We start from the raw sequence: 15,578 nt of genomic DNA on the forward strand, positions 1-15,578 counted from the left end.
GCTATCACCGCCAGAGTTATCTCACATTCTTCTCTATGTTATAGATGAAACAGGTTTTTCGGGCGTAAAAAATTGAGAGCGGGCAGCGTAAAATTCTGATAACAGTTGCCGGGTAAGTTTCTTCCTTCTCCAAGCTGGCTTATCCAGACCTATAAATCCATGTTGTACATATCTGTACTAAAGCAGTCATAGCATTTAATATAGAGGAAAATATGGCGGCTCATGGAATGCCTATGGCCTTGTAATAAGGAACTGCAGGGATTCCTTGTGCATGACCTCATGTGCATGACCACACCTCTGCCAGGTCAGTCCTCTCTGCGCCAAGCTGATGAGATGCAACACATCGAAACAGCTGTCCTTGGCTGAGAGACTGTATTTGGTAAAATCCCAACATCATTGCAAACAAAGGCCTCTGAGAAGGTCGGCATGATGTTAAAGGGAGCGCCCTCTATTGGTTTGCTTGACTGAGACTCTGTCTTCCTAATTGCATCATGGAAGATAGACTTGCACATTCCAGTGAGCGCCCTCTATTGGTTTGCAACACTGAGGCACTGGCTTCCTAATTACATCATGGAAGTCAGATTTGCAAATTCTTCCCATGTTCCTTTGCACAGTGGAGCGCTCATGGCTTAATAATACTCCACACACCTAAATGGTGGTCTTTCCCTATGGAGTGACGATATCCTCTCAACCATGACCCCATAGGGAGACAACCCCATCCCTTGCCAAGAAGACTTCTCTCCTGAACACTTCTTGGCTCCACCATGTAGGAAAGAACTTGGCACTCGAGAGATTATTACTATAATTACATCTTCTCTCTGGTGTGGTCTGTATTGGGAATAAAGAAGTACACTGAAGATAAGTAGTCGTTTTTAGTGGAACTCTCCAAATAATGAATCTATTGAATGAATAACACCTTAAAGGGAATTTGTCATTAGAACCCGGCATGTCATCCCAGCCCTGCAGATAGATAGGTTAGTGTCACCAGACCCAGCATATCACCCAGCCCTGCAGATAGATAGGTTTTTGGAGGTGACGTCTTGTGCTCCCTGACAACTGGGATGGTCACAAGGGGAGAGGGATGCCGCATTTAAACGTAAAATTTTCTATCCAATAACTTACGGTAAGTCCTTTAGACCATTTGGATATGTCTATGGAGATATAACAATATAATTATCACTGAATGAAATATATCTGGTAAACATATATAGTGAATGGCCCACATTGTACTTGCCCTTCGTGGATATGTAAATGTTATTGTGTACGTTACTTATTGTTTATACAGCACATTCACGTGCAGCTCATAAAAACATGACCTTGCTATATATCAACACAAAGTAACATTTCCTGCAAGATAGGTATGCAAGATAATGGAGATGAGATGACCAAGGTATAGTAAAGGTAGCCATATACCTGTCAACCAAATGTATCCAACAGTTATTCCTCCCTACCCTCCATACACATGCATGCCCTGCTTGGCCAAGTGTGCATAAATTCTGACTATGGCGAAGAGAGTAAATTGCTGCCGGAGATGTCTATCACCCCAGAGAACCAATAGATTGGGCATGTAAAATTCAACATGCCTGATCCTTCTTTCCCCAACATCTGTTACAGAGCGTCGAGACTACCCCCTACACAGCAAATAGTCGTCACACGAACCCCATAGACTGTAATGAGGTCCATGTGTTTTCAAGCAGCACTTTCTCTCCGCATGATTCGTGCGGACACTGCATGGAAAACACACGGAGGTAAGTGGCCATGTTTTGTTTTTCTTTTATTCTAATACAAACTCTAGTTCTAAATTAGTTCTATAATTCCTACAGATTATTAATAAGGCAATAAATAAGATATTGGCAGAGGACTGAGCCTATATCAACTACACTACATCCATTTGATGCTTAGAATTACGAACTTGTGAGTTTTTCTCAAAAAATCTGTTAACATATCACATATACAATAATATCATACAGATACATTTGTATACAGCTAGTATGCATGGTGTCACCCTGCTATGTGTAACGTGCTGGCTATCACCTTGTCCTGACATTGCACACGTATCGTGCAAAAGTCGCCTCTATTTAGAAATTAGCTTGAGGGTAATGGAAGGTAAAGTTGGAAAGACTAGTCTGAACCAGCCTTGAGCTGGAGCAGAGAGTATTGGTTTCACCCTACGGCGTACGACGGTGCATATACAGTATGCTACTAACAATTGCTACAAGTAAGCAGACCATATACATAGGAGCTAATAAGCTTATCATGGAGTCAGTGCATTTGGTTCGGAGGAGGTCTACCATGCGCTCCGCTTGGGGGTAATAGGGACAAGGTCAGCACAGGCCTCTATAATTCCATAATGATACCAAACAAGTGAATAGAAAAAATTCTCTTATGTCCAAGACGGGGTAGGAGCAACAAGCTTTGTGTCCTGAACAAATATGGTATAATTCGGTCACAGAAGGGCCTTCATTTGGTGCGACATGTTAGAACATATGAGAAAGGTGAAATACCCTGATATGTACAGTAACATGAAATACAAGTATCTCCGCTACAGTCCATAGTTCCTGCCACCTTCTTCCGTCCCGCAGCCTTTCCAAGCACTTGGGTCCTAAGCATGCCATTCATTTACATTCTAGCGGCAGGCATTCTTTCCTACACAGCCTCTTGTTGCTGAGCCCATACCCCTCTGACTCTGGAAACTTGGCTCCAAGTCCTGCTCTCCAAAATAGCTTTACGTCTTTGTTCTCAGTCCCAGCAGGCAAGTGCTCTGAATCAGTCATTGAACACAAGCAGAGCGATTTACTATATCACTATATACCGGCTTTTCTTGCTTATAGTCTTATACATGACGCAGTATCAAAGGATTACAGACATCCCAAGTTATCCTTTCTGGATGGGAAAATTTAATTAAAGTGATTCTACCATTAAAAACCTTTTTTTTTTTTAGTTCTCTCGCAGCACTGGGGGCGGGCCCCAGCGCTCAAACAGCATTAGGGTCGTTCCCAATGCTGCGAGAGAACTCTCCAGCGCCACCTCCATCTTCTTCAGGAGCGGACTCTCTTCGCGTCTTATTCCGGGGGTTGGCTTCAAACTTCTAGGCCTCAGACAGTAGACTGCACATGCCCGACAGCCACAAGAAAATGGCCACTTACAATACTTTGTAAGTGGCCATTTTCTTGTGGCCAGCGGGCATGCGCAGTTGGCTTTGCCCGAGGCCTAGAAGTTTGAAGCCAACCCCCGGAAGAAGACGCAGTGAAGACCCTGTTCCTGAATAAGATGGAGGCGGCGCTGGAGAGTTCTCTCGCAGCATTGGGGACGCCCCCCAGTGCTGTTTGAGTGCTGGGGTCCGCCCCCAGTGCTGCGTGATAACTCATTTGCATACTGGCGGAAAACGGGATTTTAACTGAACGGCAGCGCAGAGAAGACATCTAAAGGTAGGATAAAAAAAAAGGTTTTTAATGGTAGAATCACTTTAAGACAGACGTGGATGGCGATTTCATGTTAGAGCCCAGGTCAATTTGGATTGCTGTAGGAGTTATAGAAGACAGAAGGCAATGGTAGATATAGAAGAGTGCAAAAAAGTTTTGGGCAAGGGTGGAAAAACTACTACAAAGTAAGAATTTTTTTTTAAATAAAAGTGTTAGTTTATTTTTGTCAATTAATAAAATAAAGTGAATAACAAAAGAGGAATTTAAATCCCATCAATATTTGGTGTGAGTCCTAGAAGTGATGATACGGCCCCCACAGAGCCCTGATCTCATCATCATCCAGGGAAGGGTAGGGGACCTGCGGCCAGCCACCCAGCACCATGATAGCAGAAAAGGAAAGCCCAGTTCCCTCACCGCTATCTCTGCTATATATTTTGTTAATGTTAAAGGGCCCGGAACCATGTGATGGAAGCATTATACTGTGTGTGGCCACTGTGGGGAGCATATTATACTGTGTGGGGCCACTGTGGAGAATTATACTGTGGGTGTGGGGGCTGTGGGGAACATATTATACTGTGAGGGGCCACTATGGAACAATGTGTTTAGGGGGAAAGTGTGGGGAGCATATTATACTGTATAGGGCTGCTGTGAAACATTATGCTATGGAGGTCTGGGGGAGCATAATATACTGTTTAGAACCCCTTCACTACTTAAATCAAAGCGCAGGTGAATGGGGGGGGGGCAGTTTGCCTACACTGTCTAGGGCACAAGAATACCTTGTTCCCGGGCCAGAAAATCACCTTATATAACTATAGATATTATGAAGAGTAAAGTTCTGAGATTACATGATTAGAAGGATTTGAGCAAGTCTATATCCACAAAAAACTTGTGCTTATTTCTCCAAGATGTCTGGAACAACCTGCCTGCCGAGTTCCTTCAAAAACCAAATTGTCAAAGGACAAAGGCCACTCTAATAAATTTCCTGTTATGTTTCTACCTATTTTTCTGGTGACTGAGATCTCATGTTGCTTCTATGCTTCTGAGAATAGGGCATGTTAGCAGGGGCATAGCAATTGCAAGGGGTGCGACTGTGACCAGGACTGCGGCCAGTCACACAGCACCATGATAGCAGAAAAGAAAAGCCCGGTTCTCTGACCACTATCTGCGCTATATCCCATGTGATGGAAGCATTATACTTGTATTCGGCTACTGTGGGGAGCATATTACACTATGTGTGGGGCCACTGTGGAACAATGTAATGTGTGGGGCTCTGGGGAGCATATTATACTATGTAGGGCCACTGTGGAGCATTATACTGGGGGTCTGGGGAGCATAATATACTGTTTAGAACACCTTGACTATTTACATCAAAGTGCAGGTAAATGAAGAATAGCTTGTTCCCAAGCCAGAAAATCACCTTATATAACTATAGATATTATGAAGAGTAAGGTTCTAACAAGAGATAACAGAACTGCCTGAGGGCCACGTGTCATAGGAAAGTCTGATACAGAACTTCAGCATTTATGTAAACTTTTCCCTTTCAATAATCAGGATTTCCTTATAGCAGTCGGGTGACATGTCATTTCATTTGTAGAGGAAACATCCCATTGTGTGATCCCATCACTTTTCTTCATGCCAAACTGGGCTTGTTCCTATTATAGATCTACAATGCTAGAGTAGGATGACACATTGTAACTATATTTGCAGTTTCCATACAACCCCTAATCATATAAAGCAAAGATGTGCCAGTCAAGTAAGTGGCCTCAATAACCTAAGTACAGTTTATGTAGCATAGTGTAACTTAATGCTTACTGCGATGACTACACTACTTTGTTGCGATCTGTGATATGATATCACTTTGCAACAAGTTGTCATATCTGTATATATATTATATCTATGTAATATCTTCATATCCATTACAGTTTACAATCTACAAATCAAATCAACTTTGGCACATTGAGACTGATTTACTATTGAAAATGTGTTCTCAGAAAAATTGGCACACGTACCATATTTACTTCCTGTTTGAACTACTTTCTGCTTGTAAAACAACCGCAAATATCACTAGTTAAAAACATTCAGGAATGTGATTTTTTTATATGAAGCATGCAGCTCTAATTCCCAGCTGTGTTATTAACTTTGCAGTTTTGGGGGCTATTTTTAAAACTGAGAGTCTCAGATTTTATATGACACCAAAACAATTGTTCTACGTGGTATAAAACCAGAGATACAGCTATTTGAAGTGAAATGCTACAGCTCTACATACTGGCAATACAAATGTGCATGGATTTTACCTGGTAACAGCTCAGTTAGAGGGTTGCTAGAGAGAATATTAGAGTCTGTTTTCTATTAAAAGGAAGTTAGATATGTTAATTTGGTATAGTACACAAATGTTCACTAAACACCCCCAACACAATAAACTTAAAGGGATCCTATCTTTCAAACACATTTTTTTCTGAGTAACACGTCGGAATAGCTTTAAGAAAGGCTATTCTTCTTCTACCTTTCGTTGTCTTCTCCGTGCCGCCGTTCCGTAGGAATCCCAGTTTTAAATGGTATGCAAATGAGTTCTCTCACAGCACTGAGGGCGAGCCCCAGCGCTCAAACAGCACTGGAAACGTCCCCAATGCTGCGAGAGAACTCTCTCCAGTGCTGCCTCCATCTTCGTCAGAAACGTCCTCTTCATTCTCTTCTTCCGAATCAGGTTTCAGACTTCTAGGCCTCAGGACTTGGGCAGAGCAGACTGCGCATACCCACAGGCCACGAGAAAATGGCCACTTACACAGTATTATAAGTGGCCATTTTCTCGTGGCCTGTGGGCATGCGCAGTCTGCTCGGCCCGAGGCCTAGAAGTCTGAAACCTGCACAAGAAGAAGAGGATGAAGAGGACGTTGCTGATGAAGATGGAGGCAGCACTGAGGAGAGTTCTCTCGCAGCATTGGGGATGTTTCCAGTGCTGTTTGAGTGCTGGGGCCCACCCCCAGTGCTGCAAGAGAATTCATTTGCATACCGTTAACAACCGGGATTTCTCCAGAACGGCGGCGCAGAGAAGACAACGAAAGGTAGGAGAAGAATATGCTTTCTTAGGGTGCATTCACAATGAGTATACGCTGACTGGTTTCAATGTGATACGCACGTATCACATTGAAAGAAATAGGGAAAAAAGCAGCCCATTCATTTCTATGGGGAGCGTACGTATGCCGGCTCCCATAGAAATGAATGGGATCTGCTTTGTACGCGCTCATTCTGAACGTGTTTTATGCTCAGAATGAGATGAGTGTATACTTAGTGTGAATCCATCCTTAAGGCTATTCTGACGTGTTACTCAGAAAAAAAAAATAACGTTTGTATGATAGGATCCCTTTAAGACTGACTAGGGTAAGTTTACACTGTTTTACTTTTAGGCCAGGGCCAATGTGGCATGAATGCTTCATCAGAATACAATGAATCAGAAAACGCAGTGATTTTGGTGGGGGGTCAGGTACAGCACCAGGTTATGATAACTGTTGGAAGAGGATGCAACGTTCCTGTCCCGAGTTTCAGGTTACATCATGTCAAAGCCACGTGACATAACCATACAGAAAGTATAGGAATCTGGCTGTAGGCAATAGGTCAGATTCACACTGTCTAATAATTTTGCCCTGACAAGGTCAAACATGCAAATTAGCCCTAAAGCAGTCATGTGACCTTTGTAAGTAGCATCTATGGCTTCAAAGTCACCAGGGTTCCAAAGACAATCCTAAAAGATATCAGCATAGCCTAATGAAGAAAATGCAACTATCTTCAACATTGATGCCATTTTAATGTCTTCCTCATTTGTTGACATTTCTACCAGTTGGTACAATTGTCGACAAACCGGTTTATGAAAAGGAGGATGTTATGCCCAGAAAGCTGTGGTACATCATGTCCTACTGTAGATGATGAAAGATCTGTAGCCTGCCAATAACTATTGTTACTGCCTCAAACACTCAGGTGGGGATATAACTTTGTAAGATGAAGCTCAAGAGATCTTCCAGCTCAAAGCCACCAGAAGCTCAATAACAACGTGCAGGGCCAAGATATGTAAAGTATGCTGGCTGCTGGGTTTAGATTTGGGTAAGACATGTTCTTAAGGACATGCGACAGAGCATGGATTGTAAGGAAGATCATTCAGTTAGGTTTGCTCTTTCTTACAATTAGGTTACAGTATAGATGGTCTTTGTATTGTAGAATTCTACTGGTTGTCCACCATACTTATGGCCTATATAATAGATATAGAATAGTGAGAAGGTGACAGGCATAGTGCTGAAGCCCCAGATTTCTAACTTAAACTTATGTGTGGTCCAGGAACGGTCTTGAATAGGCCTCAGCCCCAGTGTGGTTCCATAAAAGACCTCCAGCCAGGTTATTGACCCATACAAGGCTGCAGAGTCTGGGCAGATCCTGGGAGCAAATGGAAGCGCCTGTCTCTGTCCTGACACTGTGAGTCTGACGAAACAGTAGTGTGTATTTTTTGGTTGATTTGTGTGGCTGGTAGTAAGCCACCTGTACAGTTAGTATATATCGTTTAGTTAGTGCTCAGATGAGCAGGATTTTGTTTCATACAGTTTTTGCCTGAAGTTAAGGTTGTATTTTATTTTGCTCATTTTTGAGCCTGACATGAAGGTTTATTTATTTTTCTGTTTTTCTTTTTGTTTTTTTTTAAATAAACCTGATGCTACAGTTTTGTGTCCCTGTGGGCCTGCACCATTGCTGTTACTGAGCTATCTTCCCCACAATATATATATATATATATATATATATATATATATATATACATATATGTCAAAATAACGGTCACATGACTAGCCCCCAATTGCTTGAATTGAATTGAATGAATTAGTATGGTTTGCATATTAGATATAACATTCTGCTGGGTGCTCACCATACTCATGGCCTTTATATTACATGTAGAATTCAGCTGGTTATCCACCATATTTGTGGTCTGTATATTAGATATAAAGTTTGGCTGGCTGTGTTTCATGTTCATGGACTGTATCTTAGATGTTGAATTCTTCGGGTGTTCCAACATACTCATAGATTGTATCATAGATGTAGATTTCGGCTGATTGACCCCCATTGAGCTCTACTACTTGTCTTTGCCGACCAGGCTGCAGTGGTAAGCCTCCACCCAGTGCTGTGTCTGCTCAATTCACACTTAGTTCACAGTTCACAACATGGATCTGCATTGTGTTGATAACAGTCATTGTGGTTATTTCATTCAGACAATTTCTCCAGTAAGAATATATAAGCTTGGGGTAATGAACATTTCATATCTTATTATGTTTTTGTGTATCATGTTCACTCACATCTTGGTTTATAAAATATAAAAAACAAAAAAAACTTTGCAAGTCTTCAGTAGGTGATACCTTTTTTAATGGCTAACTCATAATGATGACAGAATATGACGTTTCGAAGCTTCCTCTGAGCTTCTTCTTCAGATATAACTAAAAACACTTTCTAGAGGCTGCATATTTATGTACAACAGGACACATAGGGATAGGATTACAGGAGGGAGGGGGGAAGAGGCTTATTACTATATACTTATAACAACAGGAAAAGAAAGAAGGGCCATAAAATCTCTGAGAAATAATAACGACATCATCATTAAACCAGCGGACAAGGGTGGCGCTATAGTCATGATGAACACATCAGACTACATACAGGAGGCACACAGACAGCTGAATGACACACACTACTACTCCAAGTTGGATTCAGACCCCACAGTGGAATACTCCAAAAAACTAAAAAAAGGTTATCTCCGGCCTATCTGATGGAGCAATAAGCCTAAGCAGCCTCATACCGGCAAGCCCTAGGACAGGGACTTTTTATATGCTTCCAAAACTGCACAAACCTGGGAACCCAGGGAGACCGATCATCTCATGTGTTGGGACTCTCACTGAACAAATCTCTGGATGGGTGGAGGGCATCCTCAAACCTTTAGTGAAGGATACAGCCAGCTACCTACAGGATACTACAGACCTATTAAACAAACTATCCACTATAGGTCCCCTTCCAGATGGAACCATCCTGGCCACCATGGATGTAGAATCCCTGTACTCCAATATCCCACACCAGGACGGTATAAATGCCTGCCAGTTTTTCATGGAAAAGCGAGGTATGAACGCTGAATCGGTGGTGAAACTGACAAAATTCATCCTCACTCACAATTACTTCTCCTTTGGTGACTGCATCTACCTACAACAGACCGGCACCGCAATGGGGAGCAAAATGGCGCCACAGTACGCTAATCTCTTCATGGCCAAGCTGGAGAGTGACTTCCTATCCCCCTGCACCATTAGGCCTCGGGCCTACTATCGCTTCATTGATGATATCCTAATCATTTGGACCGGGTCTGAGGAACAGCTGAAAACCTTCCATGAACAGTTCAACCAGTTCCATCCCACCATCAACCTGACGCTCAATCACTCCTTCTCCGAAATAAACTTCCTGGACGCAGTCATCAAGATACAGGACAACAAAATTGAGACATCGCTGTATCGGAAACCAATTGACCGCCCTACGTACCTAAGATGGGATAGTTGTCATCCTAAACACATAAAGAACTCCATTGTATACAGCCAGGCCATCAGATACCATCGCATATGTTCAAACCCTGCAGATAGGGACGAACACCTTGGGGGCCTTAAAAACACATTCTTGAGGCAGGGTTACCATCCAAGAACAGTTGATAACCAAATCACCAGGGCCACCAGAATACCAAGATCGGAGTTATTAAAATACAATACCAAACAGGAGAACACTCGGGTGCCCCTGGTTGTCACATACAACCCCCACCTGGAGACGCTGAGAGGAATCACACGCAAATTACATCCACTACTGCAAAAAGACAACCGTCTAAAATCCATATTTTCTGACCCCCCTCTCCTATGCTACAGACAGCCACCAAACCTCAGGAATATGATTATTAGCAGCTCACTGTCACCTCCAACTAACAAAGGAACATTTCCATGTGGACAGAAGAGGTGCAAAACCTGCCCGCACATACTGACCACTGACAGGATAGAGATACCAAACTCTAACAGGGAATATCAAATCCCAGGTACGTTCACCTGTAACACACCTAATGTGGTGTATTTGATCATTTGCACCAAATGTTCCACTGAAAATCTGTATGTTGGAGAGACTGGACAGAAACTCAGAATGAGAATTAATTCACATCGCCATACAATCAAACAACAGAGAACTGATCTTCCCGTGCCAAATCATTTTTGCCAGGAAGACCACAGCATCATCAATGACATGAAAATCTTGATCTTAAAAGGGAACTTTAAATCAAGGAAACAGCGACTGATTTATGAGTACAAGGCCATGACCCTATTCCAGACGTTGGACAATGGGATGAACATCTCACGTGGGTTTATGTCTTTTTATACACATCATTAAGACAGTCATTAAGATAAGAACTGGGGATCTGGCAATTGATTGTTTGTTGTTATAAGTATATAGTAATAAGCCTCTTCCCCCCTCCCTCCTGTAATCCTATCCCTATGTGTCCTGTTGTACATAAATATGCAGCCTCTAGAAAGTGTTTTTAGTTATATCTGAAGAAGAAGCTCAGAGGAAGCTTCGAAACGTCATATTCTGTCATCATTATGAGTTAGCCATTAAAAAAGGTATCACCTACTGAAGACTTGCAAAGTTTTTTTTGTTTTTTATATTTTATAACCACTGGCTAACATTGTACCAAAACAAACATTTTCCTTTTACCATCTTGGTTTATGGACATTATTTTTACACACTGCATAAGCAACAATCTACACAAAACCCAATTGTGTATGATGTCTGAACTATGAAAAAGATAATAAATACATAGGACCGGGTGTTAGTCACATGTCCGTATTTTGCTGTCCTTCTTATTCACAGACGGCATGTGTACCCATTGATTTTAATGGACGCTTGCTAACATCTATGAAATAGAGACATGCCCATGCTAAGGCCGGGTTCACACTGAGTATTCTGGCTCGTCATTTGGTACGTAGACGCCGCAAAATCACGGCCGTCTACGTACCAAATGATGAGCCAGAATACTCTGTGTGAACCCGGCCTTAGATGTGCCCATTAATGTCTATGGATCTGTCAAAGTCATATAGAGTTATACTATATACATATACTGATTCTCATGGACCCAGTGACATAGCAAAATATAGAAAATTAAGAAAAAGTTGAACCTTTTTTATGGACATGAAAAATGGATCAACCACGGACAACATAACAAACCAAAAATGATATTATACCATGCCATTGATAATGAAGAAGAGTATACCGTTCTGGGTAAGATAAAATTTTATAGTATTTCCTCCTCATATTGGAAAGAGATACTTTATGGACTCCCATAGGCTCCTGGGTCCAGGTTTGACTGCACCCCCTGACCTCTGGCAAGACCAAATAGTGATCAATATTGAACTGGTCTACCAAAGTACTTTAGCATGGTTATCGACCCCAAGGTCTAACAGAAACTAACAGAAACTGAAAAGGAATAGGTTAGTGCCCAAAAATGAAATAGTAATAAAATATATAATTATGATGTATGAATGTTCTGACTTGTGTGTACGGTGATAACACCATCATTCAGAAGGAGACATAACGTGTGTGTCCTACCTGTATGTGATGTTGACTTGAGTACCCGGCTCATCCCTTTCCCAGATTAAGGCGACTCTTTCTGGACACTGATGGACGTGCTTGTCTAGACAGTTCACTAAACAGGGAGAAAGAGTTTAAGATTAGAAATGTACAAAATGATTTACAAAGATAACGTGCAAGTTACAATACAACAGGTACAATGTAAGATACTATCTCAGCAGTCGGACTCTTCATTGTTGTGGTCTACTGACAAATCAGAACAATCAGTGGCGTAACTAGGAATGGTGGGGCCCCTTGGCGAACTTTTGACATGGTAACCCCCCCCCTTCCCAACTACACAGACGCCGGTAGACCTTGATCGTCCCCCCCCCCTCCCCGAATTCCTGTGCATTCTATTATGCCCCATAGTGGCCTCTACACACAGTATTATGCCCCATAATGGCCCCAGTACACAGTATTATGCCCCATAGTGGCCCCAGTACACAGTATTATGCCCCATAGTGGCCCCCACACACAGTATTATGCCCCATTGTGGCCCCTGCACACAGTATTATGATCCATAGTGGCCCCTGCACAGTTTATATGTTCCCTCACCTCTCCCGGGCCTCCAATCATTATACCCATAGGTCTGAAAAGACCCCCGAGTATAATAAGAGTGTTTGTGGGGCCCGTGCCAGGATCTGTAAGTAAATAGGGCCCATTACCGGCTGAACTAACTCCAGCCGGTAACGGCCTATTAAAAAAACACAAAAAAAAAACAAGGCAGCAGTAGCGGCTGTCGCCGGGCCCCTAATGTCCCGGGCCCTGTGGCAGCCCCTACCCCTGCTACCCTAGTAGTTACACCACTGAGAACAAATAGTGTGAACCTAGCCTAATATAAGACTCTGTTCTCATCCAGATGGACGGTTCCCTTAAATTTATCACGTTCAGCAAAATTCTTGCTATAAAAATACTGCCGGCCCCGGGCTTCACTAAAGTCAATGAGGTCAGTTAGTGTTCATTGGATCTATCAGAACCTGGACCTATTGAAGTGGCATAGATCAGTTCAAAAAGTACCAGACGTGTCCATAATATGTGCACAGGTACACCAAGCAAGGTGAAGAATGTCTATGTTAACACTTTCAAGCTGTTAAAAATTTTTGCTTTTTTGTTTTGTTTTTTTTCTTCCCCACCTTCCAAAAGCCATAAGTTTTGTATTTTACCATTCATATAGCTGTATGATGATTTATTTTCTCCAAAGGAAGTAGAACTGGAAAAAACAATATTAGGGAGCCTTCACACGATATAACACTGCGCTCATTCTGATCATAAAAACACGTTCAGAATGAGCGCGTAAAAAGCAGTTCCCATTGACTTGAATGGGAGCTGGCATATGTGCGCTCCCCATTGAAATCAATGGGAGGCTTTTTCCCTATTGCTTTCAATGTATTACACGCGTATGCCGGCTCCCATTCAAGTCAATGGGAGATGCTTTTTACGCGCTCATTCTGAACGTGTTTTTACGATCAGAATGAGCGCAGTGTTACATCGTTTGAAGGCTCCCTTAGGCTGAGGCTGATTTTTTTGTTGCTGCGTTTTGTTTTGTTTTTTTTTTTTGTTTTTTTGAGTAAAAGCCAGGACTAGATTGAGCAGAAGGGAGAAGTATAAGAGCTTCCTATATATTTCTCATTCCTTTGGAATCCATTCTTGGATATGGCCCAAAAACCTCTGATGACAAAGGAACGACACTAGAGATGAGCGAACAGTGTTCTATCGAACACATGTTCGATCGGATATCAGGGTGTTCGCCATGTTCGAATCGAATCGAACACCACGTGGTAAAGTGCGCCAAAATTCGATTCCCCTCCCACCTTCCCTGGCGCCTTTTTTGCACCAATAACAGCGCAGGGGAGGTGGGACAGGAACTACGACACTGGGGGCATTGAAAAAAATTGGAAAAAGTCATTGGCTGCCGAAATCAGGTGACCTCCATTTTAGACGAATAGTGGATTTCAAATCCGGGTCATATGAGAATGTGAACTTTGTGACTATGAGACAGGGATAGCTGTACAGGCAGGGATAGCTAGGGATAACCTTTATTTAGGGGGGAATGTTATTAAAAATAACTTTTTGGGGCTCTATCGGGTGTGTAATTGTGATTTTTGTGAGATAAACTTTTTCCCATAGGGATGCATTGGCCAGCGCTGATTGGCCGAATTCCGTACTCTGGCCAATCAGTGCTGGCCAATGCATTCTATTAGCTTGATGAAGCAGAGTGTGCACAAGGGTTCAAGCGCACCCTCGGCTCTGATGTAGCAGAGCTGAGGCTGCACAAGGGTTCAAGCGCACCCTCGGCTCTGATGTAGGAGAGCCGAGGGTGCACTTGAACCCTTGTGCACCCTCAGCTCTGCTACATCAGAGCCGAGGGTGCGCTTGAACCCTTGTGCACACTCTGCTTCATCAAGCTAATAGAATGCATTGGCCAGCGCTGATTGGCCAATGTATTCTATTAGCCTGATGAAGTAGAGCTGAATGTGTGTGCTAAGCACACACATTCAGCTCTACTTCATCGGGCTAATAGAATGCATTGGCCAGCGCTGATTGGCCAGAGTACGGAACTCGACCAATCAGCGCTGGCTCTGCTGGAGGAGGCGGAGTCTAAGATCGCTCCACACCAGTCTCCATTCAGGTCCGACCTTAGACTCCGCCTCCTCCGGCAGAGCCAGCGCTGATTGGCCGAAGGCTGGCCAATGCATTCCTATGCGAATGCAGAGACTTAGCAGTGCTGAGTCAGTTTTGCTCAACTACACATCTGATGCACACTCGGCACTGCTACATCAGATGTAGCAATCTGATGTAGCAGAGCCGAGGGTGCACTAGAACCCCTGTGCAAACTCAGTTCACGCTAATAGAATGCATTGGCCAGCGCTGATTGGCCAATGCATTCTATTAGCCCGATGAAGTAGAGCTGAATGTGTGTGCTAAGCACACACATTCAGCACTGCTTCATCAAGCCAATACAATGCATTAGCCAGTGCTGATTGGCCAGAGTACGGAATTCGGCCAATCAGCGCTGGCTCTGCTGGAGGAGGCGGAGTCTAAGGTCGGACCTGAATGGAGACTGGTGTGGAGCGATCTTAGACTCCGCCTCCTCCAGCAGAGCCAGCGCTGATTGGTCGAGTTCCGTACTCTGGCCAATCAGCGCTGGCCAATGCATTCTATTAGCCCGATGAAGTAGAGCTGAATGTGTGTGCTTAGCACACACATTCAGCTCTACTTCATCAGGCTAATAGAATACATTGGCCAATCAGCGCTGGCCAATGCATTCTATTAGCTTGATGAAGCAGAGTGTGCACAAGGGTTCAAGCGCACCCTCGGCTCTGATGTAGCAGAGCCGAGGCTGCACAAGGGTTCAAGTGCACCCTCGGCTCTCCTACATCAGAGCCGAGGGTGCGCTTGAACCCTTGTGCAGCCTCGGCTCTGCTACATCAGAGCCGAGGGTGCGCTTGAACCCTTGTGCACACTCTGCTTCATCAAGCTAATAGAATGCATTGG

General features: G+C 43.3%; 1 protein-coding gene across 2 annotated transcripts in view; it reads right to left on the reverse strand.

Moving 5' to 3' along the window:
* The window catches only part of ACSS1 (acyl-CoA synthetase short chain family member 1), a 413,920-nt gene that overhangs the window by 388,538 nt on the left and 9,804 nt on the right, over nucleotides 1-15,578 (reverse strand). For both annotated transcript variants that reach the window (XR_012715306.1, XM_075267418.1), the window contains exon 2: nucleotides 12,063-12,159. Coding sequence is in view for 1 of the 2 variants with exons in the window: in XM_075267418.1 (XP_075123519.1) it covers nucleotides 12,063-12,159 (97 nt within the window). In the remaining variant the exon portion in view is untranslated. The remainder of the gene's footprint in view (nucleotides 1-12,062; nucleotides 12,160-15,578) is intronic.

Source organism: Leptodactylus fuscus, chromosome 3 (assembly GCF_031893055.1).
Source record: "Leptodactylus fuscus isolate aLepFus1 chromosome 3, aLepFus1.hap2, whole genome shotgun sequence".
NCBI classification, from domain to species: Eukaryota; Metazoa; Chordata; class Amphibia; order Anura; family Leptodactylidae; genus Leptodactylus; species Leptodactylus fuscus.